General features: G+C 41.3%; 1 protein-coding gene across 3 annotated transcripts in view; it reads left to right on the top strand.

Annotated features, from left to right (window-relative positions):
• Nucleotides 1-26,438, top strand: part of LOC124859095 (cadherin-23-like) — a 49,623-nt gene that overhangs the window by 5,089 nt on the left and 18,096 nt on the right. For all 3 annotated transcript variants that reach the window (XM_047351609.1, XM_047351610.1, XM_047351611.1), the window contains 11 exons: nt 14,346-14,448; nt 16,072-16,197; nt 16,282-16,485; nt 16,646-17,104; nt 17,202-17,318; nt 18,800-19,024; nt 19,161-19,330; nt 20,673-20,810; nt 21,255-21,374; nt 22,389-22,566; nt 25,132-25,343. In XM_047351609.1, the coding sequence (XP_047207565.1) occupies nt 14,346-14,448; nt 16,072-16,197; nt 16,282-16,485; nt 16,646-17,104; nt 17,202-17,318; nt 18,800-19,024; nt 19,161-19,330; nt 20,673-20,810; nt 21,255-21,374; nt 22,389-22,566; nt 25,132-25,343 (2,052 nt within the window). The remainder of the gene's footprint in view (nt 1-14,345; nt 14,449-16,071; nt 16,198-16,281; nt 16,486-16,645; nt 17,105-17,201; nt 17,319-18,799; nt 19,025-19,160; nt 19,331-20,672; nt 20,811-21,254; nt 21,375-22,388; nt 22,567-25,131; nt 25,344-26,438) is intronic.

The raw sequence follows: 26,438 nt of genomic DNA, 5'->3' as shown, positions 1-26,438 counted from the left end.
TTACTGTAAACCATAAAACATCTCCCACCGCCGGGGATATCCGAAAACACAAAGGGTTGTAAAACATTTGGCAGCAACTAATAAAACATGAAGTTTGTTGGAAGTATGATTATCGATTAATTAATCTTGATCGATAATTATAATTAAAAATCATAATTTGACAAAATCAATTTCTTAACCAAAATCCTCATTTATGAATCGAGACCAGAGATGTCTTCTGGTGTTGTAATTGTGGCTCAGCGCCTTTGACAATTACAACCGTTAAATACTCAGTAATAATTAATAACTATTACCAGAGATGTCACTGTTTAATCGACCATTTCTGCCGAAACGTGTGGAACTTTTAACCTTATCTTGACTGACCAATCACTCTTACACAAAATAAACACAGAATGCCTTCTGTTACCATCTATGTAAATATTTATTAAATCACAGCCTGATACAATCCGTTCTTCCGATTTAATAATCTTCACCTACTCAAACATGCAAAGTTCTACATAAAATGGGTAAAATATCTAGTCAGTCAGTCAGTCATTTTCTACCGCTTATTCCATAGTGGGTCGCGGGGGAGCTGGTGCCTATCTCCAGCAGTCTATGGGCGAGAGGCAGGGTACACCCTGGACAAGTCGCCAGTCCATTGCAGGGCAACACACAAACAACCATGCACACACTCATTCATACACCTAAGGGCAATTTAGAGTGACCAATTAACCTAACAGACATGTCTTTGGACTGTGGGAGGAAGCCGGAGTACCCGGTGAGAACCCACGCATGCACAGGGAGAACATGCAAACTCCATGCAGAAAGACCCTCAGTTGGGATTTGAACCCAGGACCTTCTTGCTGCAAGGCAACAGTGCTACCAACTGCGCCACCGTGCAGCCCTCCCCCAACTCCTGAGTAGACAAAGAGTTATAAAACTTTTGGCAGCAAGCTAGCAAGCAGTGAGGTTGAAGACAAAGAAAATGGGGAATTTCACCATGAGGTTATTTTAAGCAGTCCAGTCTCACAGCGCACCTGCGCTTGCTCTCAGGTGCGTGTTTTGTGGGGTATTGAACACCTGGGTTCAATCCCCTCCACATCCCATTACGGGTCAAATTTGTCCCTGAATGGGATGTGGAGGGGATGATTTGAGGGGTGAATGGCTTCTTGTCATGTCTGCAGTAGAAGCCATTCAGAAGGGTGGGGGGGCTCCTATAGGCAGTCAGGTTTCTCAGACCAGTCCATACAGCCGAAGTGTCACCAGTAGAAAGGCTGTTCTTAAGCTTCTCACTGTAGCTTCTCTTGGCTGCTTTGATCTCCTTTGTTAGTCTGTTCCTGGCCTGCCTGTACCGCGCCCAACCTCCACTGCTGTGAGCTTCTTCCTTTTCCCTGCGCAGATTCCTGAGGTGTGGAGTAAACCATGGCTTGTTATTCCCAAAGGTGCAGAAGGTCTTGGTCTGCACACACATGTACTCACAGAAACTGATGTATGATGTCACCACATCAGTTAGTTGGTTTAGGTGGTTTAGGTCAGTGGCTGAGGTTTTAAAAACAGTCCAGTCTGTGCATTCAAAGCAGGCCTGTAGCATCTGCTTTGATTCCTCAGTCCACTTCTTAACAGTGTGAACCTTGGGTTTGGAAGCTCTTAGTCTCTGTCTATAGGCTGGGATGAGGTGGATTAGATAATGATTCGAAAAACCCAGAGCAGCCCTGGTGACAGCATGATATGAGTCCTTTAAAGCTGTGTAACAATGGTCCAGTATGTTTTTGTCTCTGGTGGGACACTTAATATGCTCTCTGTATTTGGGGAGTTCATGGGAGAGGTTTGCTCTGTTAAAATCTCCCAGTATTATGATGAAAGAGTCCGTGTCTTTTTTCTCCGCGTCTGTAATCAGCTCAGCAAGATGTTTTTCCGCGGCAGAAATGCAGTGGAAAATATGAGCCAATTATTATAAACAAGGAAAACTCTCTCGGTGAGTAAAACGGTTTACAGATTATGGAAAATGACTACAGATCCGGACTACATGTTTTCCCCAGCACTTATTTGTCTCTGCCTCAACCTTCATTTATATAAAAGCAGATTCCGCCTCCTCGCCTCTTCCCCGATAGCTCCGGGATGTTTTCACTCAGTCATGTCTCGGTAAAGCAGAGAATCGCTGATCCGCGGAGGTCCGTGTTTTTACCGGTGAGAAGAAGCAGCTCGTCCATTTTGTTGTTTAGAGAGTGGACATTTGCCAGGTGGATTGAAGGCAGTGGTGTGAGAAGTCCTCTTTTGTGGAGCTTTACCAGCGTGCCAGAACGGTTTCCCCTCCGACGCTTTCAGCGCAGTATCCCGTATAGTTCCACAGCTCCGCTTTCCAGGAGCTCAGTGAGCCTTGGATCGATGAAAGATGGTAAAAAAATCCCAAGAGAGGACTCTCTGATATTGAGAAGTTCCTCTGTACTAATTGAGACCACAGGATTGTGGCCCGACATCACAGTACTGTGGCTCGAAAAACATAAAAACACACAAAATACAAAAACAAAGAGAGAGCGAAGCTACGAGGCTGCCATCGTCAGCGCCATGTTGGTGCCACAACAGCTTGTCGAGGATCTCCTGAATCGACTCGTAAGCGGCCAGAGGGATCTTATATTGGCGCACAAACGTAGGGGTTGCGTTTGGGTTCATTGGAATGTCATTGGAGGTCGGTGACCCCACAGTCATGGGAGTCCTTCGAGATATTCATAAAACAGCTTCATAAGTGCTGTTCTTTCCACCTCGGTGCTTAGCGCATCGGCTTTCTCCAACTGCTCGCTGACCTCGGTTTCAAAACCGGGGTAGGGCTCGCTGGCTGAGTCCCGGGTCCCTGGTTCTCCTAGAGCTGGTTGACCTTGGTGTGTTGTCAGTGCGTACACCAGCAGGTTGTCTTCAGCCCTCAGGGTAGCACCACAGGTGGATTTGGTTGTTAAAACCTCATGTCTGGAGAGTCCTGTCTACCACACACAAATAAGGTCATGTCTCCAATAACAGAGATGGTTAGCTCGAAGTCATGAAAGGAGGTGTCTATGAGCATCCCCAGGGTTTTTTTGTGGTTACCTGGATCGGCACATGGGTTGGATTCTCCACCAAAAGACAAGTCGAATGGTTGTTCAGCTCAAGCATGGCCACAGACTACCAGGTTCAGTTCCCAGAAGTAGGGAAGAGGTTGAAAGCTCTGAAGCTTCTGTCCCTTTCTGACTATCAGGCGGATCAGTACCCCTGCTGTTCGCTGTGGTATTAGTGAATCGGTCTCACTAATGGCCTGGCAGGCCTGAGGGATAGTTTGTCCTGACAGCATGACCTCAGGGGTTCCCAGGAAGGGGCTTGAGGGAGTGTTGGCTCAAGCCCAAACAACCTGGTTGAAGGTGTCTAACTGGGCGCCCAGCCGAACCAGCAGGTCTGCCCCAATGAAAACCAGAGGGTGCAGGTGCAGAGCAATACTGAAAGTATGGGAGAGCTGTCTCTTGCCAACCTGCACATTGAGGGTACAGATTCCGGTTGCCTTCAGAAAACGGCGTGGCCAGTCTGCTGAAAGTAGGCTGTGGCTGTGTCGTGCCTCAATTAGGCGTGGGTTTTCCCGGGACAAATGACCATATAGCTCCCTGCTGATTGCTGACTTCTCCAACCAAAGTGCTAAGATCACTTCAGGTGCGAAGGTGGTTTGCAGGTGCACACCTTCCACTATTTTGGGGTTGTAAGGTTTCACCCCTGCACTTTTCAGAGAGCAAAGAAATGAGTCATGACTGCGTAGGGCCATTCCCTGGTTGGTTGGGTGCATTTGTGGACCACGGGTGCCCGAGACTGGTTCTGTCGAAGGCATGAGCTTCGCTAGAGGCTCTTTGGGTCCCTCTAAGCTGGAACTTAGTTGATAGCAAAAGGTGGGTTACTGCCTGCACCCAGGGGTTTTGGCACTTCCACTTGGGCCCAGAGTTGGCCCTGGTGGCAGTCAATGAGCGGGGCCAACCTGTCTGGCAGGTCCTGGCCGACAAGGATAGGCACTGTGTCCAATGTGCAAATGTAAATGGGGTGGATCAAAGTCATGTCTTTGAATGAAACATCCAACCACACCCGACTGGTTATGTATGAGCGGTCTTGGGTGTAGCTGGTGATGCTTACATCACAACCCTCAACTTGAAATGGTTTACCAAGAGCAAGCATAGCTCTACTCACCTCCTCCAACAGGGTTGAACACATCAGGCTAATTTATGATACTGTATCCAGGAGTGCATTCGCCTTAACGCACCCCCCTATAATGGTCGGACAGTATAGGTGACCGGCATGTGTGTTGTCTCCCCACCCTACCAGATAGACTCTGGTTGCCGTGGAGATGGAGTCCACGCCAAGTCATGGTGACGGGATTTTGGATCTGGTTTACCTGGATGGTCGGTTTCGTGTTTCGAAGGTTGTGGTGGTGTGGTGGGCTGACGCAACGCTTCTATTACCATCTTGCGTAAGGCCTCCTTCATCTCTTTCCCCATAATTCCTTCTGCGTGTCGGTCCCACCCTTTTCCATCAGTCTTACCTTTCGGCCTCGGTTGATGGTCAGGGCATCTGCTGGACCTGGGGTTATGCGGTTTACCAGACTTTGGTTGCCATTCATTGCCAACCCCCTGGTCCTGCTGACCAAACCTACGTTGTTCCCTGAACCTGTTGGATTCCTGCTGAAGGCATTTCCTGACCTTCTAACGCAAGGTTGGTTCTTTCAGTCTGAACCTGTAAAACCCTAGCCTCGCCCTCTGATCCCTTGGTCAGGCGAGCATGTGTCTCCCACGCCATCTGGGTATATTTCCAGATCTCCTGCATGCTTAGGGTCTTCGTTCTGCAATACATATTAACATCATATTGTACACTTTCATGAAGGTTGTGGAGGAACAGGGATTTAAAAGCATGTTCCTCCTCAATGCTGGGAGCATTGCGTCCTTGGAAGTAAGCAACTCTCAAGCGCCGGTAATACTCCCTGGGTGCTTCGCTTTTCTTTTGCTGGATAGCGAAAGCACCAAATGTGGCGGAGGCCCGGTCCATGTACACAGAATATTCTTCCCTTAAAGTTTTGCAGAGGGTTGAATAACGGTCTCGGACTGCAGAGGGCAGGCTCTCCATGAAAACATGGAGGCTCCTGGATGTTGTCTTCCAGATGAGATTCAGTTTTTCCTGTGCTGATGGGCAGTACAAATCAAAAAGACAGCATTCAACTTCCCTAAGATAATTATCAATGTTTGATTCTGCATTATTAGGGTCAAATCGCTCTATGTCTTTGGCCAGAGACTCAAGCTGGCGGGTGCGCAATCCACTCTCAGGGATTGGTGCCGGCCCATCTGAGTCATCATCTGAGAGTTCACTCCGGCTGCACTCAGGGTGTGTCAGTGCATCCCGCCTCATCCTCGGGGAGGCAGTGGAGGCTGCTCAGGGCACACCGATGGGCCCTGTGCTCCCCGGACTCGGGTCCTGGGCAGCGTTTGAGGGTGGTAGGAACCACCGGAATCCTGGGGCGGCTCTCCTGTCACCTTGGCGGAGGTGAGGGATCGTAGCGGACCGTACTATGAGTCAAGTTTGAAGGCTGCTCGCCTCTAAACCTTGAACTATTTACTCCTGCTGGATCCACAGCCAGGTATTGTTCATGGCTGCTGATTACAGTGGGGTGGGACACCGCACCACTAAACCTATTCTGACTATTGACACCTGTTCTGGACTTGGTGGATGTTTGGAGAACCCCATGAGCCTGGAAAGGTAATCTCTGGAGGGCAGCTTCTACTTCCTCCAGATCTGACCTGCAGGTTCTCTCAGGGTATCGCAGATATGGCTCACCTTCAAAGGTTTCAACCTGTGAGGTGGGTTTCTTTTCGCCCCCCCTTCCTCCAGGGATGGGGGAGTTGCCTGGCTACCCTCAATTTTCTCCAACCTATTTCCAACTTCTGTTAGTTCACCTCTAAGGACATCCACCGTCTGCAAAATATGATTCAGCTCGAACTGCAGTTTAACACGCTGGTCGACCTCCAACATTAACTTTTGTTGAGACAACAGAGTGAGCTGTCCTAACACATCTGAGACCCGTCTGTCTTTTGGTGGGTTTTATTGACTTGGAGGAACTCCTGAATCCTGGCTTCACATTGCTCAATGCCATAATCATTGAGACCTTTACGCTACTCTGGGGATAACAGAATCAATGACCCAATTGCCTCTGGTGCCTGCATTCTTATGGGGTCCTGCGACATACCCATACCTCCAGCTGCAGTCTGGGATGTTTCCTCCATCTTTGGCTAAAATGCACAGCAACAAAGCTGTTCAGCTCTGACGACCGCTAAACAATTAGCAGTATCACAAACAAATTGGACTGCTCAGTTATGTATAATTGCTAAAATTAATTAGCAGCAACACAAACAGACTCTTCAGTGATCAATGATGTACTTAAAATGAGTGCATAGGTTTGAGTATTCACTGTGGCTTACCATATGCTTTACTGGAAATAATCAAGCAAACATGCAAAGGAGGAAAGAGAAAAACAAAACAAACAAAACCCTTGAAAATAAAATTTTAAAAGTGGGAAAACGAAACTAAAACATTCAAGGCTGTTTTTACTCTCAAATAAATGTTAGTGCTTCCTAATATGGATCACTTACCTTCTAGTTGGCCTACAAAGTTAGACAACTAAGTTAGTTTTATGAGTCAGATCAAACATGCTTCACACAATTAAACCTAGCAAAAACGCTTAAATTGTATCCAAAAGTGGCAATGAATGATCAATAAGTTCAACTTTCAACTTACGTTATGGCCTTTGATCATAGGTGGTGGGATTATCGGTCTGTGTTAATGAATTTAAGTGATTAAAATCAAAGTAGGAGATGCAATTCTCACTAGTGACCACCATATGGTACTGAGTGCAGGTCTGCAATTTGGGAAAATCCGGTTGCAACTGCAATGTTACTCAATGGCCACCAGATGTAGGTGTTGCTTTCTACCTGACTGGGAGAGTGTTGGTCACAACTTGTACTTACACCCAAAGGACACTGGAGGCAAATCAGATGCCTCCTGCTATGTTTATCAGAGCTGTTGTAGCAAGGCTGGCCAGCTGGTAATTAACTTTAAATTTACACCACCAGCTATACCAACTTTCACTTTTAACATTTAATCTTTTTTCTGCTTCCGCCTCTCTGCCTGCTCAGACGCTTCTCTCCTAAGCTCCCTGCTTGCTTGCATTGTTTTACTCCTAACCTTTTATCTCTTAGCCGAAATTACGGAAATATAGGACTAAAACAACTTCTTACCAGTGACTCCCAAGGATTATTATTATTATTATTTGTTGGGATTATGATAATTGATTAATTAATATTTATCAAGAATTATAATTAATGTTGGGACCCAGCCATGGATTTCAACATTAAACTCCGGTACGAACTCTTCTGGAATTTTTCAAAATAAAGTGCATTAACCTTCTTCCAGCATAGCCAGGAAACGGGATAACTGCGGACTTCCTGTGACGCCACTACCCAAATAAAAGCACAGCGGTTGCTACATCCACTCTCTTCCACACCGGTGTTCATCGGGATAGGAGGGGGACAAAGCGTGCTAATGTCTTTTGCTGGCAAAAAGACATAAACTCTTCAAACTGGATCCAAGAGTGTCATAAGATCACGTGATCATATGCACAAGTTAAGTATGAGTGAAGCACTGTTTGTGTAACCAGTGATTTCATTCATAAAGACTGGAAATTAAGGTATAAGCATTGCTGACTTTCACTCCGAGCCCTGCAGAAGTAAACGGTGTTCGAGAGAAACCCCTGAAAAGACGCGGTCTCCCAGTCTGGAAGGTAGACTGCAGAGACCGCATCATTGTGTTAACCCGTGTGGTCAGCGGACAGGACGGGCCGCCCAGCTACAGCTCCGGAGCTAACCCTTTTGTTCACAGAGCGAACGCACCTTCAACCCCCCGCGAAGCTACCGAGTTGACTGTGGACGTTTCTTCAAACTTCACCCCTTGGACAACATTTCCTCACCATGGTCAGAGGTTAGGTTTGGGCAGACTAACAGTTAGGATGAAATGATCTGAACAATTCATTCTATGAAGTTTGGTTTTGTTTGTGTGAAACCCGGCTATCTTAGTGCTAGCAGGCTATATGCAGCACACGTGCCCTGTTTGTGTTGTGTGTTTCTGTGTTTTTAAGTTAAGTAAAACTTTACTTGAAGGGTGATTTTAAACACAGAAGTAGTGCCTAAACATAATTTGCTAGAGTTGATAACTAAGTAAACACCATTAAGCCCCATTTCTCCAGAAAGATTTGGCTCGTTTCCAAAATACTCCCTTAATAATATTTCTTCAAATATTATTTCAATAAATAAATGCAGCTAATTAGACACCATTGAGAAATGGTCATCCAGAAGGTTGCTTTTATTCAGCAGATCATTTTTAAAACATTATTTTATTAAAATAATATTTTATCTGATCTTGCATTGTGAATGGTTGTCTAAATGTTTGCTGATTATTGCCTAAGTTAGTTCCAAGACTAACTTGACTTCACTTCCAGATTCATCAAGATAATCCTTGGTTCTCAAACATAAACATTGCATGGTAATATTGCATCATTCTTTTTGGTCACAATTTTCAACCATCTTTAACCAAAATGTTTATATTGTACATAGTCCATTAGTCTTCCCTATTCTTTAATTCTGCCTGGTAGTTAGTTGGATTGTTTTAGCATAGTAAAGAGTTTGTTGATTGAAATATGTTTGACTTTGAGTTGACTTATTTTTGTTGATAAATTCTTGTATTTTAAGAAATTGTGTGAATTCATTCCATGTGTGTGCAGAGTTTATGCTGTTCAATAATGTCAGAGCTCGTCTCACACCTTTCTATCTTGTCATAATACCATTGCCTTACTGGGCTGGTATTCACAGGACAACCCTTAAAATATTAATATTAAATATTAAATAATATTCTCAGATGAATAATCACATTAAAAATCATAATTTGACAAAATTAATTTCTTAAACAAAATCCTCATTTATGAATCGAAACCAGAGATGTATTCTGGTGTTGTAATTCTGGCTCAACGACTTTGATAATTACAACCGTTAAATACTCAGTAATAATTGATAACTATTACCAGAGATGTCACTGTTTAATCACCGTTTCTGCCGAAACGTGTGGAACTTTAACCTTATTTTGACTGACAAATCACTCTTGCGCAAAATAAACACAAACGACTTCTCTTTATCTACGTGAATCTTTATTAAATCAATTCTGATTCAATAATCTTCACCTAATCAAACATGCAAAGTTCTACACAGAAGGGTAAAATCTCTAACTACACAAAATAAAAACAGCAGTGAGTGTGTATGAGATCAAACCAGCAGTTATGGCAAAAGGGAATATGGTTGAACAAAGCTTTGGGAGCGCAGCCCGCCAGAAAGTGTAGCTCAGTGAGATACACGCAGACATAAACCTAAACTAGAACTGATTTTGACAAAATTTCACAATTTCACCAAATAAACTGCAGAATCTTAGAAGAAATCGTACACCAACTAAGCTCTTCTTCCTGCTGTCTCGATCTTTTATCCACAGCTTTCCTTAAGAAAGCTTTGCCTGTAATAACATCTGATTTAGCACAAATAATAAACATGTCCCTTTTGTCAGGTGTTTTCCCCCAGGCCCTGAAAACAGCAATTATCAAACCTCTATTGAAAAAGAGCAATTTGGACAAGCTGCTACTGCAGAACTACAGGCCTATATCAAACCTCCCCTTCATCAGTAAGATTATTGAAAAAGCTGTGTTTCAGCAGTTAAACAACTTCCTAACCACGACCAACCGCTTTGATGTCTTCCAGTCAGGCTACCGTGCTCACCACCGTACAGAGACTGCTCTTGTCAAGGTGTTCAATGCAGACTGTGGAAGAACCACAGTGCTGGTATTATTGGACCTTAGTGCAGCATTCGACACTGTTGATCACTCCATTTTATTAGAGCGCCTGGAAAACTGGGTTGGCCTTTCTGGTACAGCACTCAACTGGTTTAAATCCTACTTGAAGGACAGGAACTTTTCTGTGTCAGCAGGTTACTTTACATCAGAGAGCACAAAAATCACATGTGGCATTCCCCAAGAGTCCATCTTAGGGCCCCTCCTATTCAATATCTACATGCTCCCCCTAACTCAGATTTTAATAAACAACAACGTAAGTTATCATAACTATGCAGACGACACACAGCTATACGTTACGATGTCACCAGGTGACTATGAACCCATTCAAGCGCTGGATAAATGCTCAGAAGAAATCAATACATGGATGGGCCAAACTTTTCTTCAGCTGAATCAAAACAAAACTAAAGTAATAATCTTTGGACCAAAGGAAGAGCGTTTAAAAGTTAGCACACAGCTTCAGTTAATACAGCTAGAAACCACCAGTCAGGCTTGAAACCTGGGTGTAGCGATGGACTCAGACTTGAACCTTCAGAGGCACATAAAGGTAGTAACTAGGTCGGCCTTCTATCACATAAAGAACATCTCCAGGATTAAAGGACTAATGTCTCAGCAAGACCTTGAAAAACTAATTCATGCATTCATATTTAGTAGAATTGATTACGGCAACGGTGTCTTCACAGGTCTGCCTAAAAAGTGGATCAGACAGCTGCAGTTGATCCAGAACGCTGCTGCCCGCGTCCTCACTAGAACTAAGAAAGTGGAGCACATCACCCCGATTCTAAAGTCCCTACACTGGCTCCCTGTAGCTCAGAGAATAGACTTTAAAATACTTCTGTTAGTCTATAAATCACTGAATAGCTTAGCACCAAAATACATTACAGTCTTGTTGTCAGTGGATCAACTACCCAGACCTCTCAGGTCATCTTGCTCAAACCTACTCTGCATACACAGACCCAGAACCAAACATGGAGAAGCAGCGTTTAGCTCTTATGCTCCACTAATCTGGAATAGACTCCCAGAAAATTGTAAAAGCGCCGAAACCCTAAGTTGCTTTAAATCAAGATTAAAAACTCATTTGTTTAGAATGGCTTTTGACTGGGCCATCTAAACATTATTAGTTACATTTTCAGTCCAATTTTCCTTTCATTTTCTTGTCCAACATTCTATTCTCTTTTTTTAATGTTTTTTTTTTAATTACCGTTGTTTGATTTTATCATTTGATTTGTTTTTCTGTGTCTGTATCTGTATTTATTTTTTATGTGATTGTATTGTAATTGTATGTACAGCACTTTGAGTGTCTCATTGCTGAAAAGCGCTATATAAATAAACTTACCTTACTTTACCTTACCTTCACCTTGCATCCACAAAAACACCTCTCAAAGATTATGTTATCCTCTGCAGTAGAATTGAGCAAATTCTAGTCAAGATATCCTCTAGATCACAAGCGCTTTCTGCAAAACTCGAAAGTCTCACAATAAAACTACTAGGTTCAACGGATAATTGTTTAATTTTGTGCAACAGTGTTGTGATGTCTGTCCTTTTAAGGGCCACCCAGGGACACCAATCTGTTGGGATTATGAATATTGATTAATATTTATAAAAAATTATAATTAAAAATCATAATTTGAGAAAATTAATTTCTTAACCAAAAATCCTCATTTATGAATCGAAACCAAAGATGTCCTCTGGTGTTGTAATTGTGGCTCAAAGCCTTTGATAATTACAATTAATAAATTATCGGTAATAGTTGATAACTATTATTAGATGTCACTGTTTAATCAACCGTTTCTGCCAAAACGGGGGGAACTTTAACTTTATTTTGACTGACAAATCACTCTTGCACAAAATAAACACAAATGCCTTCTCTTTATTTACGTGAATATTTATTAAATCAACAGTCCTGATACAATTCACTCTTTGATTCAATAATCTTCACCTGATCAAACATGCAAAGTTCTACACAAAAGGGGTAATATATCTAACCACACAAAATAAAACAAAACAGCAGTGGGTGTGTATGGAATCAAACCAGCAATTATGGCAGTTATGGGAAAATAACAAGAGGAATATGGTGTTGAACGGAGTTTTGGGGAGTGGGAGTGTAGCTTACTGTAAACCATAAAACATCCCCCACCGCTGGGGATATCCGAGAACACAAAGGGTTGTAAAACTTTTGGCAACAACTAATAAAACATGAAGTTGAAGACAAAGAAGATGGTTGATTTTCACCATAAGGTTATTATAGCAGTTTAGTTTCACAGCGCACCTGCGCTCATGTGTTCGCACAGTAAAAACACAACTTGCGAGATTCGGCGGCCTCAGAAATTCAAGAGCAGTCAAGTTTAAAAAACAAAGGTTGCATGCACGTACAATTCAGAACACATTAGACTATAAGTGGCGAATCTAATCGCGCTAAAATCCTATTTCTACCCTGCCCAGACTACTTTACTAGAAATTTAATAATAAAACAGAATGGCGTTACTTGGTGGAGTCTTCCTTCTGGGGCGAGTGTGAGAAATGGAGGGGGGAGTTACTGCGCTTCCGCAATTAACACTAGAAATCCCAGGGCCATCAATTTGATGGTTTTGAAAGTTTGACATGCCATAACTCTGGTTTATTAAAACTCTTATCTTCCTGGCATCCTGACTTTTTTTAAACCTGTGTCTTGTGTATTCCTATGTCTCTATTTTAAAAAAATAACAAAGTAAAAAAAAGATCTAAGTATTTCTACCTCTAACTACCACAGCCGCTATTTTGACGGCCCTATTATTTACATTGATATTGTTTTCCCGCGGCTGAGTATACGCACGAGCGTTGCCTAGCAACCGCCACTAGAACGCAGTCTGAGGAGGAGATTACTGGCATCCTACAAATGGCTTCCAGAAGAATATTTTCTGCTCAAGAGGCATTGGAAATGCTTCAAAGGTTACATGATTATGATTCTGGGGTCGAGAGGGATTCTGACGGCTCTTGGTCAGCATTCAGTTCCAGTGACAGCAGGTCAGACAGTGAGCCTCCCCCGGCTAAAAAACACAAGTCGTCCCATTAGCAGGAGGTTGTGGCGCATTATTTCAAGGTAGTAAAAGACTAGCCTATGTAACGATTTTATCATTTTAGGCTATAGTTTATAGATTAGTAAACTAATAATATATAAACTACAGCAGTGCCGCAATCAGCGCAGGTTCAGAGATAGGGAGACGAGCCAGGTGCCCAGTGCCCAGCTATAAACCCAGCAATCAAGCTCACTGGCAGGAGAGAAACTAAAAAACAAGGTACTGGTAATGGAAAAAAGAAATAAACAATAAGGTAGGTCATAGTTTTCATCGCAAGACGAGCGCACACCTGGGAAGGAGGAGGAGATAGGAAAGGATGACACTGTGTGGACAGTGTTAGGGGAGGAAGAAAGTAGAGGGAGCCGTCAGAGCCAGAACGTGTTGACAGAGCGCCAGATCCAGAACGCATTCCTCTGCTTGGTGAACGCCGAAATGCTCATCCACGTTCAGGGCTGCAGGGTGGCTAAGGCCCGCAGAGTTTTAGGAGATGATTCCTCCTCGGACATGAGTGTGGATGAGCTGAAGGCATTTTTAGCACTAGTTTATGTCCGCGAAGTGAAAGGGGGGCGTAACATGGAGCTGTCCAGGTTTTGGTCAGATTACTAAAGCTTTTTTTTTAAATGTACCCACTACTCTGTATTATTTTTCAGTACTATTTATAAATAATAATAAAACTTAATAGGTTTTGATCAAATACAATTATTAATTCTTGTCAAAACCATAATTTTATAGCGTGCAAGAAAACCTTTAGCATTCTGACCAATGTAACGCGATGACGTCATCACCACCCTCGCATCCAGAATGCTTGCCATCAAACTGATGGACTTGGGAGTTCTAGTAGTGTTAGAATTCTGGGAGTCCTAGTATTAAACCCAAGAAGAGCGGTATATCTTCATCCTCTGGCCTCCTTGGCGAAAGGGGAAAATATGATCTCACCGTTAGTAGTCGACTGGAACAAAAATAAGGGTGACAATCCGCCTCCTTGAAACCTCTGTGAGGGTTTTTTCTTCTGTTACATGTTAAAGTTACGTCTTCGATCGGTAAAGTGAAATTTCTGGCCTTCTTATTCCAGAAAAGTCTTTTATAAATTTTTCTTTTTCGTTGGCCAACGGGGAGAATGAATGAAAATCCACGTGGGACCATCTCATACTCATACTTATATAGTTGACTGTGGCATCAGAGCTGCGACGCCCCGTCCTATCAGCCGCAGTTCCCGCTGGGATTTGTAGCAGCGGACTATACTGGGATACAAAATGGCCGATGACATCGGAAAGCCTGGTGGTGTCCAGCAACCTGCAAATGGTCCAATGTTCATCAAACAAGTGGTCCAACACCATGCAAATGTTTTCTTACTTTTTCATCTTTTGTTCCAAAATATTCAGGACTCAGACTTTTTGTTCATCACCATTCTGGATGAGAATGACAACAGGCCTGTATTCACAAGGACCAGCTACAAAGCTGAAATCACAGAGAACTCTGCAGCAGGTATCTACCTTCCTCTTTGGTTTGATTAGGACAATCCGTATATGTAGGGTTGAAACATTGCAATGCAGTCTCCACAACCTCCTGACTTTGCTTGCACACAGGTCATGCTTGATTTGTTTTCCACTTTGCGGTTTAGACAGAGAAACTAACAGCTGTCATTTGCTCTGTACCTTTAAATGGCATTGATAAACGTTTTTAAGCATAAACCAATCTTTAACCTGAACGTCAAAAGAGCCGCTGATTACAAATTGGTATAAATACAAAATAAAAAAAGGTGTGAATGTAAAAATATGACAGGTTTGTCTGTCAAAACTGCCAGAGTGCAAAAATATTTTACCACAGAGCTCAATTTGAGCAAAACAGGTACCCTTTCAACTACAGTGCTTTGCAAAAGTATTCATACTCTTTTCACATTTTATCACACAATCATGAATTGCAATGTATTTTCTTAGAATGTTTTGTCATAGATCAACAAAAACTAGAGCACAGTTATGGAAGTAAAATAAAAATTCTGACAAGTGGCATGCATTTATATTCCTCATTTTCCATTGATATGCTCCATTAAATAATACTTTGTAGAAGCACCGCCTTTAGATGCAGCATAAAGGTCTTGGTTGTCGCTTGTGTTGCTTGGTTGGAGAGCCTCAACATGAATTTTCAAGTTTTCCACAGATTCTTAATTGGATTTAGGTTTGGACTTTGACTGGGCCATTCTAACACATAAACACACTGATCCAAACCATTCCATTGTAGCTCTGGCTTTATGTTTAGGGTCATCGTCCTTAGTCTCAAGTCTTTTGCAGCCGGTAACAGATTTTCTTCCAGGATGTTTCTGCATATAGCTCCATCCATCTTCCGATCAGTACTGACCTGATTCCCTCTCTGAAGAAAAGCATCCCTACAGCATGATTTTGCCACTACTATGTATTACAGTCGGAATGGTGTGTTCAGGATGATATGCAGTATTAGTTTTCCACCACAGATACAATTTTGCATTTAAGTAAAAAGGTTCAATTTGGTGTCCTCTGACCAGAGTACCTTTTTCCACATGTATGCTGTGTCCTCTACATTGCTTGTGGCAAACTGGAATCAAGGCTTCTTATGGCTTTCTTTCAACAATTGCTTTCTTCATGCCACTCTAACCTCACAGGTCTCTAGTAAATAAACCTATGAGGCCCTCACAGAGCAACTGTATTTATTCTGAGGTTCAGTTAAACACAACTGGACTGTATTTACTAGTCGGATGACTTCTGAAAGCAGTTGGCGGCCATAGATTTTATTTAGGGATAGTAAGAGTTCAAATGTTTGCCACACTTTTCAGATTTTTTTATGTAAAACAATTGAAAACTGTATATCTGGTAGTGCACTACTATGTCTTATCACGTGAAATAAAATCTTATCAGTGCAATTCAAGCTTGTTATGGCACTGTGACAAAATGTGAAAGGTCCCAGGGTTATTAGTTAGGTTATTTTTACAGTACTCTAAAGGAACTTTCCTCCAGCAGATGTTTGTTGTGTTGTTAATCTCCCTTATTGTTTTCATTGTAGATTGCCAATGTTGTTCTGATCTGTAATTTCTGTTGAAAGAATCCATCCTCCTTAACATTTCACATGTTCTTTTAGGCAGCACTGTAATTGTTTTAAATGGCCCGGTGCTGGCTGAGGATAAAGACATTGGACCAAATGCTGTGGTGAAATACCGACTGTTGGGGCCAAGAGTTGACCTTTTCACTGTTAACTCTGACACGGGTAACCTCATCTCCCTGCAGACAGTTAGCCTCAATGCTTACTGTAAAAGTCAAATAAGGCTAATGTCTCTGTTTTTCTCTCCAGGGGTTATACTGGTGCGCCAGGGAGCAAAGTTGGATCGTGAAGCTTTTCAGGACCCTAGAGTAGAGCTGATTCTGGTTGGGGAAGACATAGGAGGTTTAAACAGCACTGTACCTCTCACCATAACAATCCTGGACCAAAATGACAATCCTCCGGTCTTCAGCCCGTCCAGTTTTAGTGTTCGACTGCCTGAGAACAGCCCCACTGGTGCGTTACTTCTGAGAGGGAAATATCTCACTCATGATCTGTGTTTGTCAGGCTTAGCTGGTGTCTGAAAACATTACAGCCTCACTAGTTATTAGTTAAAGCTTATTTGATGGAAATGGCGATGTGTGCCCTCTTACCTTTGTTTGTTTGTCCCTTCCAGGTGTTGTGGTGACTCAACTCTCCGCCACCGATGCAGACTCTGGCTCCAACGCTTGGCTGGTGTATCGTTTGGAAAGCAGTGCTCTGGAGCGCTTTGTGGTTGACCCGCTCTCTGGTGCTGTCCTGGTGGGCAATACCACACTTGACAGAGAGGAGCGTGCATCCTACCACCTCGTTGTGATGGCAACTGACCGCGGCACGCCCCCTTTGTCTGGCACAGCCACTCTGACGGTTATCCTGGACGACGTTAATGACTCGAGACCACGTTTTATACAACCTGTAACTGTGATAAGCATCAATGAGTCGACCCCACCAGGTGTGGTAATAGCTACCCTCACTGCTGAAGACCCTGATCTCAATCCAAGGCTTGAGTACTACATCATCTCAGTGGAGGCAAAGGATGATGGAGACAAACCAGTGGTTGGCCTACAGGACTCCTTTGGCATTGATTTGCACACAGGTAAGACTTGGCTTCTTTTTTATTTAAACAATGGCTTTATATACGAGATAGCTGATGTGGTGGATTAAAATACTAACACATTTTGGGGTATTTCCAGGTGCGGTATTTGTGCGCAACCGTCTGAACAGAGAGTTTGTAGCTACATTTGAGATAATTGTGTCTGTCCATGACAATGCCAGCGAGGTTATTGACAAGTCCAGCAGTGTTCCTAATGGTAAGCCCAGGTTATACCTATCTTCACATTCTAATACAACAACCTCCACCCTTACATATTAGCTCCTCTGGTAAAAATGTATAACAGGTTTAAAATAAATCAGTATTTTACTGCTGTAGCATGATCTCCAACTGAAAATGTTACAAAAATCCAACCTTTAATTGTAGTAGATTTATTTAGAGGGGTAAATCATCGCATGCCACACTTACTGGCACCCTTACTGTAAATACTTTCTACAACCCTCTTTTTGACAATTAAACAGCTCCTGTTACATTTCACAGGATTGTCCCGTACAGAAACAGGGTTCCCAGAAAACAGGCCCACAGAATGACAGATTATCCACTTTACATAACATTGGGCAATAGGTGCTTTTCCACATATTCGTATTTTTTCACGCTTGACCCACTTGGAGTGTTGGTTGCTGAAAAGTTCAATGTTAGTCTCATCTGCTCAAAAAACACAGTTCAAATTAAAGTTCGTGAAGATTTTAGCGATATGCTTCACTGAAACCGGGTCCTCATCAACCCTTGTTGGTTCCAATTCCAGTTGCTCTACACTTCTTAATTATTGCTCTGACTGCCTCTTTAAAATGCCATCTTTACTTGTCTTTCTTCTTTGAATAGAGTTTGATCAAAGTAATGTGTGTCTGTGTCATGTCATATTTAAGCTATAGAGATATGGAAGCAAATGTGTCCCAATATTCAAATTAAAATGTATTAACAGAAATGGTTTTTCATTTTCAAAATGAAGCTGCATTTTTTGACTCATAAATGAAATTGCTAATAGATATTTCAAACTGCGTTCCATAAATGAACAATTTTGAACAGCATGAAAACGAAAAAGCATTTTCCTCTTAGTTATTTCTTTCGTTGTGTCACACAATGAGCAGTCTTCAAGAAGAAAATGAAAACGCAGTTTTAAATATTGATTTGCAATTTCATTTATGAGTCTATAAATGCAGCTATAACTTCAAAATGAAAAAGCATTTCTGTTAATACATTCTAATTTACAAATTTGAGATTTCAAAATGAATATTGGTCACTTTTTGCTGGGACATATTTTGAAAATGAAATGTTAAACCTTATTTTATTTATCATTTTAATTAATTTACAAATTGAGCAGTCTTGGAAAAGAAAATGAAAATGCAGTTTGAATGATTTATTTTAAATTTTATTTTTGAGTCACAAAATGCAGCTTCATTTGGAAAATGAAAAAGCATTTCATTAATACATTTCAATTTGAATATTGAGACACATTTGCCTTCATAATAGAGAAACTAAATCACGGATTACAAATTAAAAGTTTTACAACAGTATGATGAACATAAAGGCTTAAAATGCTTCAGTTATATCTATTTTATAGGAACTGTTTAGAGTTCCAATAAGTGTGTGTGAAATTCTCCTCCTGCAGTAAAAGCTGAATGTATTTTATAATATACATGTATACCATAATATAATATTTTCACTGCTTTTGTTCTTCAGCGAGGCTAAGCATTAATGTGCTGGATGTCAACGACAACGCCCCTCGTTTTCGGCCCTTCGGAGTCACAAACTTCACAGAGAAGATTTTAGAAGGAGCTCAGCCAGGAACAACATTGCTGTCTGTGTCAGCTGTAGACCCTGATAAAGGTCCCAATGGTCAGATCAGTTATCAGCTCCTCCACTTGCCTAGAGGGGAATATGTTAGACTGGAGGACACCTCTACTGGTAAGATCACCTGTAAGGTGCTGCAGATTTCTTTCAAAGAACAAACACATAATTTATTGTATATCAACAGTGAAATTTACGTTAACACGTGTTTTAGACAGAAAAATATGAATTATAACTGCTGCTGCTTTTTTAGGAAAGATTGTGGCCAATCAGACGGTGGATTTTGAGAAAGTGCAGTGGCTAAATTTCACCATACGGGCTCAGGATCAAGGAACTCCTCCAATGAGCAGTGAGCTTCCAGTTTATTTGCAGATAGTGGACGTCAATGACAACAACCCGGTTTTTCTGCAACCCTCCTATCAGGTACTGAACAGGTTAGACCTGTAAAGAGATGCTGGTTATAAAATGTTTCCCATAAACTCAAGGAAGTTAGGGAGAAATGTGTGACCTGCCACTGTCAATAATGAACAGGTGCAGTTCAATGAATTAGAATACCATTAAAAGGTCATATTATTTCAATTCAATTCAGTTCAATTCAAAAGTACTTAATTAATCCCAAAGGTAAATTAAATATTGTTGTAGCTCATATTATGCAGGTTTCTTCAAAGAGCCGTTGTAGATGCTGATGGTTGTGGGTAGGAAGGATCTCCAGTAGAGGTCTGTCTTACAGCAGATCTGAAGAAGGATCTGACAGAAGAAACTCTGTTGTTGTACAAAAGCCTGATAAAGAGGATGCTCAGGGTTCTCCATAATGTTCTTCATTTTATGAAGAATCCGTCTTTGCACAATGATCTCCAGAGGTTCCAGAGGAGTCCCCAGAACAGAGCCAGCCTTTTTTATCAGTTTGTTGAGTTTTTTCCAGTCCCTGGCTCTGATGTTGCTACCCCAGCAGATTATAGTAGAAGACATCACACTACCCACAACAGACGTATAGAAGATATGCAGCATCTTGCTGGATGCACTAAAGGACCTAAGCTTCAAGAATTGCAGTCTGCTCTGTCCCTTCTTGTAGACCCCACTCTCTTGTCCATACTGGTAAATGCAAACCATTACTTGAAGTTCTGCCTCAAGAGGACTGAGCCTGCAGTGAAGGGACAGTAGAGAGACAGACTCACAACAGCTGGGGTCTGAGCTTCAAGAGCCAACACACACAGACGTGATCCAGAACAAGGGCTACAACTGTCATACTCCTGATGTCAAGCTACTGCTGAACCAGAGAAGATGTCCGAAGCGTCCTTCCTGGGCTAAGGAGAAAAAGGAATGGGCTGTTACTCAATGGTCCAACGTCCTGTTTTCAGATTAAACTAAATTTAACATTTTATTCAGAAATCATGGTCCCAAAGTCTGGAGGAAGAGTGCAGAAATCCAAGCTGCTTAAGGTCCATTTTAATGTTTTCACTGTCAATGATGTCTTGGGGAGTTGTCATCTGATGGTATTGGTCCATTGGCTTTTATTAACTCCAAAGTCAGGACTTTATTGCTCTGATATAATATTCGAAATTTCTGAGACACTGATGTCGGTTTTTATTAGTTTAAGCTATAATAATGAAAATAAACAGAAATAAATGCTTGAACTATATCACTCTGTTTGTAATAAATCTATATAAGATTACGTTCACCTTTTATCAAATTACTGAAATAAAGAAAGTTTTTGGTGGCACCTCAATTCACCTAGATTTACACATAATGTTTCTCTTGTTTCTAGAAACCCGTCTTTGAGAATGTGGACTTAGGCACCACCATAGTTCGTGTAACAGCCACAGATGCTGATTCTGGACTTTTTGCCGTCATCGAGTACAGCCTCGTGGATGGAGAGGGCAGGTTTGGCATCAGATCATCCACTGTAAGTTCATCCAGAAAACTCAACAATTCAACCATTTCCTTATCAGTTTAGAAATTACAGAATAGGTTTTTTTTTCCTTCTAAAATCTTGATGTTTACTTTTAATGTATTTTGGGGTACTCATAATTACTTTTCCTTAGAACCTTTTGAGCTGCAGCGTTTGTGGACAGGGCAGACAGTTTCTTTTTGGCAAATTTAAACAATAGAAAAAACATGTACTGACTGGTAAGAAGGGGCCTGCTGTGTTTTTCTTCTCGGACTGCTGAGAGTAATCATGTCTGGAAATGAAAGCTTAACCAAAACATCAGTGTCTCATGCTCAGTCTACATATTTCAGCTCCACGCTGTCTGTGAGACACGCAGAAGCAGAATAATATTCCTTATGACTCCACCACTCCCACTAAGTACTTCCTTCCTAATCATTCCTTGTCCTCTTTCTTTGTAAGGGAGAAATCTACATCCTCTCCCCTTTGGACAGGGAGACAAAGGACCACTACACTTTAACTGCTGTTGCACGAGACAACCCTGGGGGGAGTCCTAACAACAGAAGAGAGAGCTCTGTTCAGGTAGAAACAACTAGAGAGTAATGCATCATATCAGACCAATGGAAACATTGTTAGAGTTTTTCAAGGGATACACAGATGTTTAGAAAATAAAAATTGTATACACAATGTAAAAAAGAAATTTTTCGCAAAGGTTTTAGATCATTTAGAATTGCAATTTTTTATTTTATTTTTTTTTGCTAAATGCCAGAATAATGAGAGAATATTTAGAAAACTTTCTTTGGTACTTTTTAACTTGATGTGCAACATGTGAGTTTATTGGAGGCACACTGGTAGATGAATTTATAGGCAATACCTCGAACAAGCAGCCTTTTTTGGTCCAAAGTGTGTCGATCAATCTCAAAACAAATGTGAAAGAACTTTTCAAGATCCTGGATGAAGCCAGTTATCCACAGTGAAACAAGAGCATCATGGGCTGAAAGTCCACTCAGCGAAGAAGAAGCCATTATGCCAAAAAGCCACATAGAAAACCAGATTACAGTTGGCAAATCAGGGGCAAAGAGCTTAATTTTTTCAGAGAAATGACGAAGCTAAAATACTAATGTTTGACTATATTAGCCTGAAAACAGCATCATATGTTGCAGAAAGTGTTTTATCAGAAAAAAGCCCTCATCTCAGTATCAGAACATTTGTGGGCTAATCTGAAAAGGTGTGTGTCTGAAAGACAGCCTACAACCCTGACCCAGTTACACGAGTTCTGTTGGGAGGAATGGGGCAAAATCCCAATAAGCTATAGTGTGAAGTTTGTGGAAGAATATACAAAACATTTGACCCAAGTTAAACAGTTTAAAAGGAAATTCTATAAAATACCAAGAAAATGGATGGATGGAAGGTTCTGAATATAAAGAAATAATCTCTCGTTATTCTGGCAATTAGCAAATAATAAATACATTGTGGTAATCCTCACTGACCTAAAACAGAAAAACCTTAGTCCAATTTAATGTCTGGTGGTATGGATTAACCCTAAAAAGCTGTTAAATATTATGGATAAATCATCTTTTCTGTGTGACTCCTCAGGTTCTGGTGACGGTTCTGGATGTCAACGACTATCGTCCGCGCTTCACAAATCGAGTGTATAACACCAGCGTGTTTGAGAATAAACCCAGCGGTACGTCTGTGATAACAGTCACAGCCATTGACCTGGATGAAGGAGAGAATGCTGCAATAATTTATAGCATACTTGGACCTAATGTAGGTAAGAAATTACCAACAAATGACAGAAGACCTGATTTTCTAGAGCAATTTGCCAAAATATCCATACTGTTTAAACTTTTTCACATTTCATCACATTAGAACTACAAAGGTGTATTTTAGGGGGATTTTATTCAACGACACAATGCACACCTGTAAAGTGGCAGCAAACGGGTAAATACGTTTCTAAATGTATATGTTAGACCAACACAAAGCAGATATGTTGGATCCAAATTTAGATTTTTTCATGTTAATTTTATTTAGCTTTCTGCTTACTACAGGTCCTTCTCAAAAAATTAGCATATTGTGATGAAGTTCATTATTTTCCATAATGTCATGATGAAAATTTAACATTCATATATTTTAGATTCATTGCACACTAACTGAAATATTTCAGGTCTTTTATTGTCTTAATACAGATGATTTTGGCATACAGCTCATGAAAACCCAAAATTCCTATCTCACAAAATTAGCATATCATTAAAAGGGTCTCTAAACGAGCTATGAACCTAATCATCTGAATCAATGAGTTAACTCTAAACACCTGCAAAAGATTCCTGAGGCCTTTAAAACTCCCAGCCTGGTTCATCAATCAAAACCCGAATCATGGGTAAGACTGCCAACCTGACTGCTGTCCAGAAGGCCACTATTGACACCCTCAAGCAAGAGGGTAAGACACAGAAATAAATTTCTGAACGAATAGGCTGTTCCCAGAGTGCTGTATCAAGGCACCTCAGTGGGAAGTCTGTGGGAAGGAAAAAGTGTGGCAGAAAACGCTGCACAACGAGAAGAGGTGACCGGACCCTGAGGAAGATTGTGAGAAGGGCCGATTCCAGACCTTGGGGGACCTGCGGAAGCAGTGGACTGAGTCTGGAGTAGAAACATCCAGAGCCACCGTGCACAGGCGTGTGCAGGAAATGGGCTACAGGTGCCGCATTCCCCAGACCTGGGCTACAGAGAAGCAGCACTGGACTGTTGCTCAGTGGTCCAAAGTACTTTTTTCGGATGAAAGCAAATTCTGCATGTCATTCGGAAATCAAGGTGCCAGAGTCTGGAGGAAGACTGGGGAGAAGGAAATGCCAAAATGCCAGAAGTCCAGTGTCAAGTACCCACAGTCAGTGATGGTCTGGGGTGCCGTGTCAGCTGCTGGTGTTGGTCCACTGTGTTTTATCAAGGGCAGGGTCAATGCAGCTAAATATCAGGAGATTTTGGAGCACTTCATGCTTCCATCTGCTGAAAAGCTTTATGGAGATGAAGATTTCATTTTTCAGCACGACCTGGCACCTGCTCACAGTGCCAAAACCACTGGTAAATGGTTTACTGACCATGGTATCACTGTGCTCAATTGGCCTGCCAGCTCTCCTGACCTGAACCCCATAGAGAATCTGTGGGATATTGTGAAGAGAACGTTGAGAGACTCAAGACCCAACACTCTGGATGAGCTAAAGGCCGCTATCGAAGCATCCTGGGCCTCCATAAGACCTCAGCAGTGCCACAGGCTGATTGCCTCCATGCCACGCCGCATTGAAGCAGTCATTTCTGCAAAAGGATTCCTGACCAAGTATTGAGTGCATAACTGTACATGATTATTTGAAGGTTGACGTTTTTTGTATTAAAAACACTTTTCTTTTATTGGTTGGATGAAATATGCTAATTTTGTGAGATAGGAATTGTGGGTTTTCATGAGCTGTATGCCAAAATCATCCATATTAAGACAATAAAAGACCTGAAATATTTCAGTTAGTGTGCAATGAATCTAAAATATATGAATATTAAATTTTCATCATTACATTATAGAAAATAATGAACTTTATCACAATATCCTAATTTTTTGAGAAGGACCTGTATACTTCACCAGAGAGACGGACCATAGTTGAATGGATCTAAATACAGGCCAGTCCTGCATGAAAAGACTGGAGACTTGGGCAGAGGTTCGCCTTCCAACAGGACCCTAAACATACAAACAGACCTACAATGAGATGCTTTCAATCAAAGTATATCCATGTATTAGAATGGCCTAGTCAAAGTCCACACCTATATTCTGTTGAGATTGAAAATAATGTGCACAGAATCCTACAAAAATGAACAGAATTATGATGTTGTAATATGACAAAATGTGAAAATGTTTTTTGGTTGTAAATATTTCTGCAGTACAGTACTGGGTATATTTCTGTCATTTCAATTGTTTGCGCACAAGAGGGCAGTGTTCTGCAGGTTGTTTTGAGTTGAGAGAGGATCTCATTAATCTGAATCCACATGGAAAATATGAATTTAGTCATTTGCCTTTGGTCATGTGTGCATTGGTAAATATTAAAATATTACAATGAACTGGATAATTAGCAGTGATAAATCTGAATATGAGATACAATACCTTCTAAAAATGTAACAAGTCACATAAAAAGTGGAATTTTCCCCCCTTGTAGTGAAGATTAGGCAGTAAAAACTAATAATTCAGAGATCATGTTTCATTACATTCTGTATTTATTTGAAAGAGCATGGCTTAATTTTTTAATGCAGCTATTCATGGTCCAGCATGTTCATCTGCCCTCCTGTGTCTTTGGTTTTTTAGATGCGTTCTCCCTGGATCCAATTACCGGATTGGTTCGATCCCGCCGCCTGCTACAGTCTTCTGAACGTTTCAACTTTACTGTTGTAGCTACAGACCAGGGACGTCCTCCTTTGTGGGGCACTGCAGACCTGATCATCACAGTTATAGATGTCAATGACAACAGACCTGTGTTTGTCAGACCAGCTAATGGAACCATCATTCATATCTCTGAGGTATCTGCATTTCCTGTCCTGCTCCTTACATATCTGTCCGTATGCAATATGTGCCCTCTTCTTGGAATTATCTGTCTTTTTAATTCAGCTTTTCTCTGGATCTGAGTTTAGTTAGGTTAAAGTGACGTGCACATGTAGATTATCCATATTTCCATCCTAAACGGTCTGTTTTTAATCATCTCAGTGAAGATGATACGAATGATTTTAAATGTATTGCAAGTCAAATTGCATTTGATCTGAATGAATTCTGTGTTTGTAATGCAGACCAAAAAGATCACTTTAACAACACTGAGCTACTGTTGTCACCAACAATGTTTTTATTATTGTAAACTTCATGAAGCCTCCTGGCAGCAACTATTTATCCAGATAGAAATTATTATGTCCCTGAAACTGATCTGAGTCATGTAACATTCATTAAATCTGAGTCCAACTGCCGTTCCTTCTTTCCATTTCTTAGATCTTTTGTCCCAACAGGATTTTCTGCAGGTCAGCCTCAAAATGCTGCTCCAACATCAAGTCTTTTTCCTTTTAACATTGTTTTCATGTAGAACTGTTTGCTGAAATTCTAGGCTAATGTTATCATATTTACTCTGTGTTTTGATATGACTCATTGATAATTCAGGTGGGAACAATTTTCATTGTGGCTCCAGTGAACTGTGTGTGGACAAAACCTACAGAGAAAGTTGTTTTCATGCTTGATAAAGACATCCATTTGCTTTGAATGTTACAAAACTTATCGGTGTTTCAGCTGCACAACTCTCCCCACACAAACAGCCGATTAGGAGTTAAGTCAGTGACTCTGACACGGATGATTTTAAATGCCATGATTGGAACCCCAATCTGATACTTTGGATCGGGCTGGGACATCCACAGTAGCTGCCATCATGTCAAAATATAAATTAGCTTGATGAACTACCAGCTAATTGTGGGAGAATCAAACATGCAGAATCTTAAATTATGCAATACTTTAGTACAGCAGGTGAAGTAAATGTTAGTGAAGGTGAAGATCTACTTCTTTTAGCAATAGATGCTTTGTTTTTGCAAACAAATGCCAATAACTTAAGCAAGGCTAAAATTTGCTAATCCTGGGGGATA

This window comes from Girardinichthys multiradiatus, chromosome 22 (genome assembly GCF_021462225.1).
Source record: "Girardinichthys multiradiatus isolate DD_20200921_A chromosome 22, DD_fGirMul_XY1, whole genome shotgun sequence".
Lineage (NCBI taxonomy): Eukaryota > Metazoa > Chordata > Actinopteri > Cyprinodontiformes > Goodeidae > Girardinichthys > Girardinichthys multiradiatus.
The sequence above is the reverse complement of the archived record's forward strand: the minus strand, read 5'-3'. Positions and strand labels throughout refer to the sequence as shown.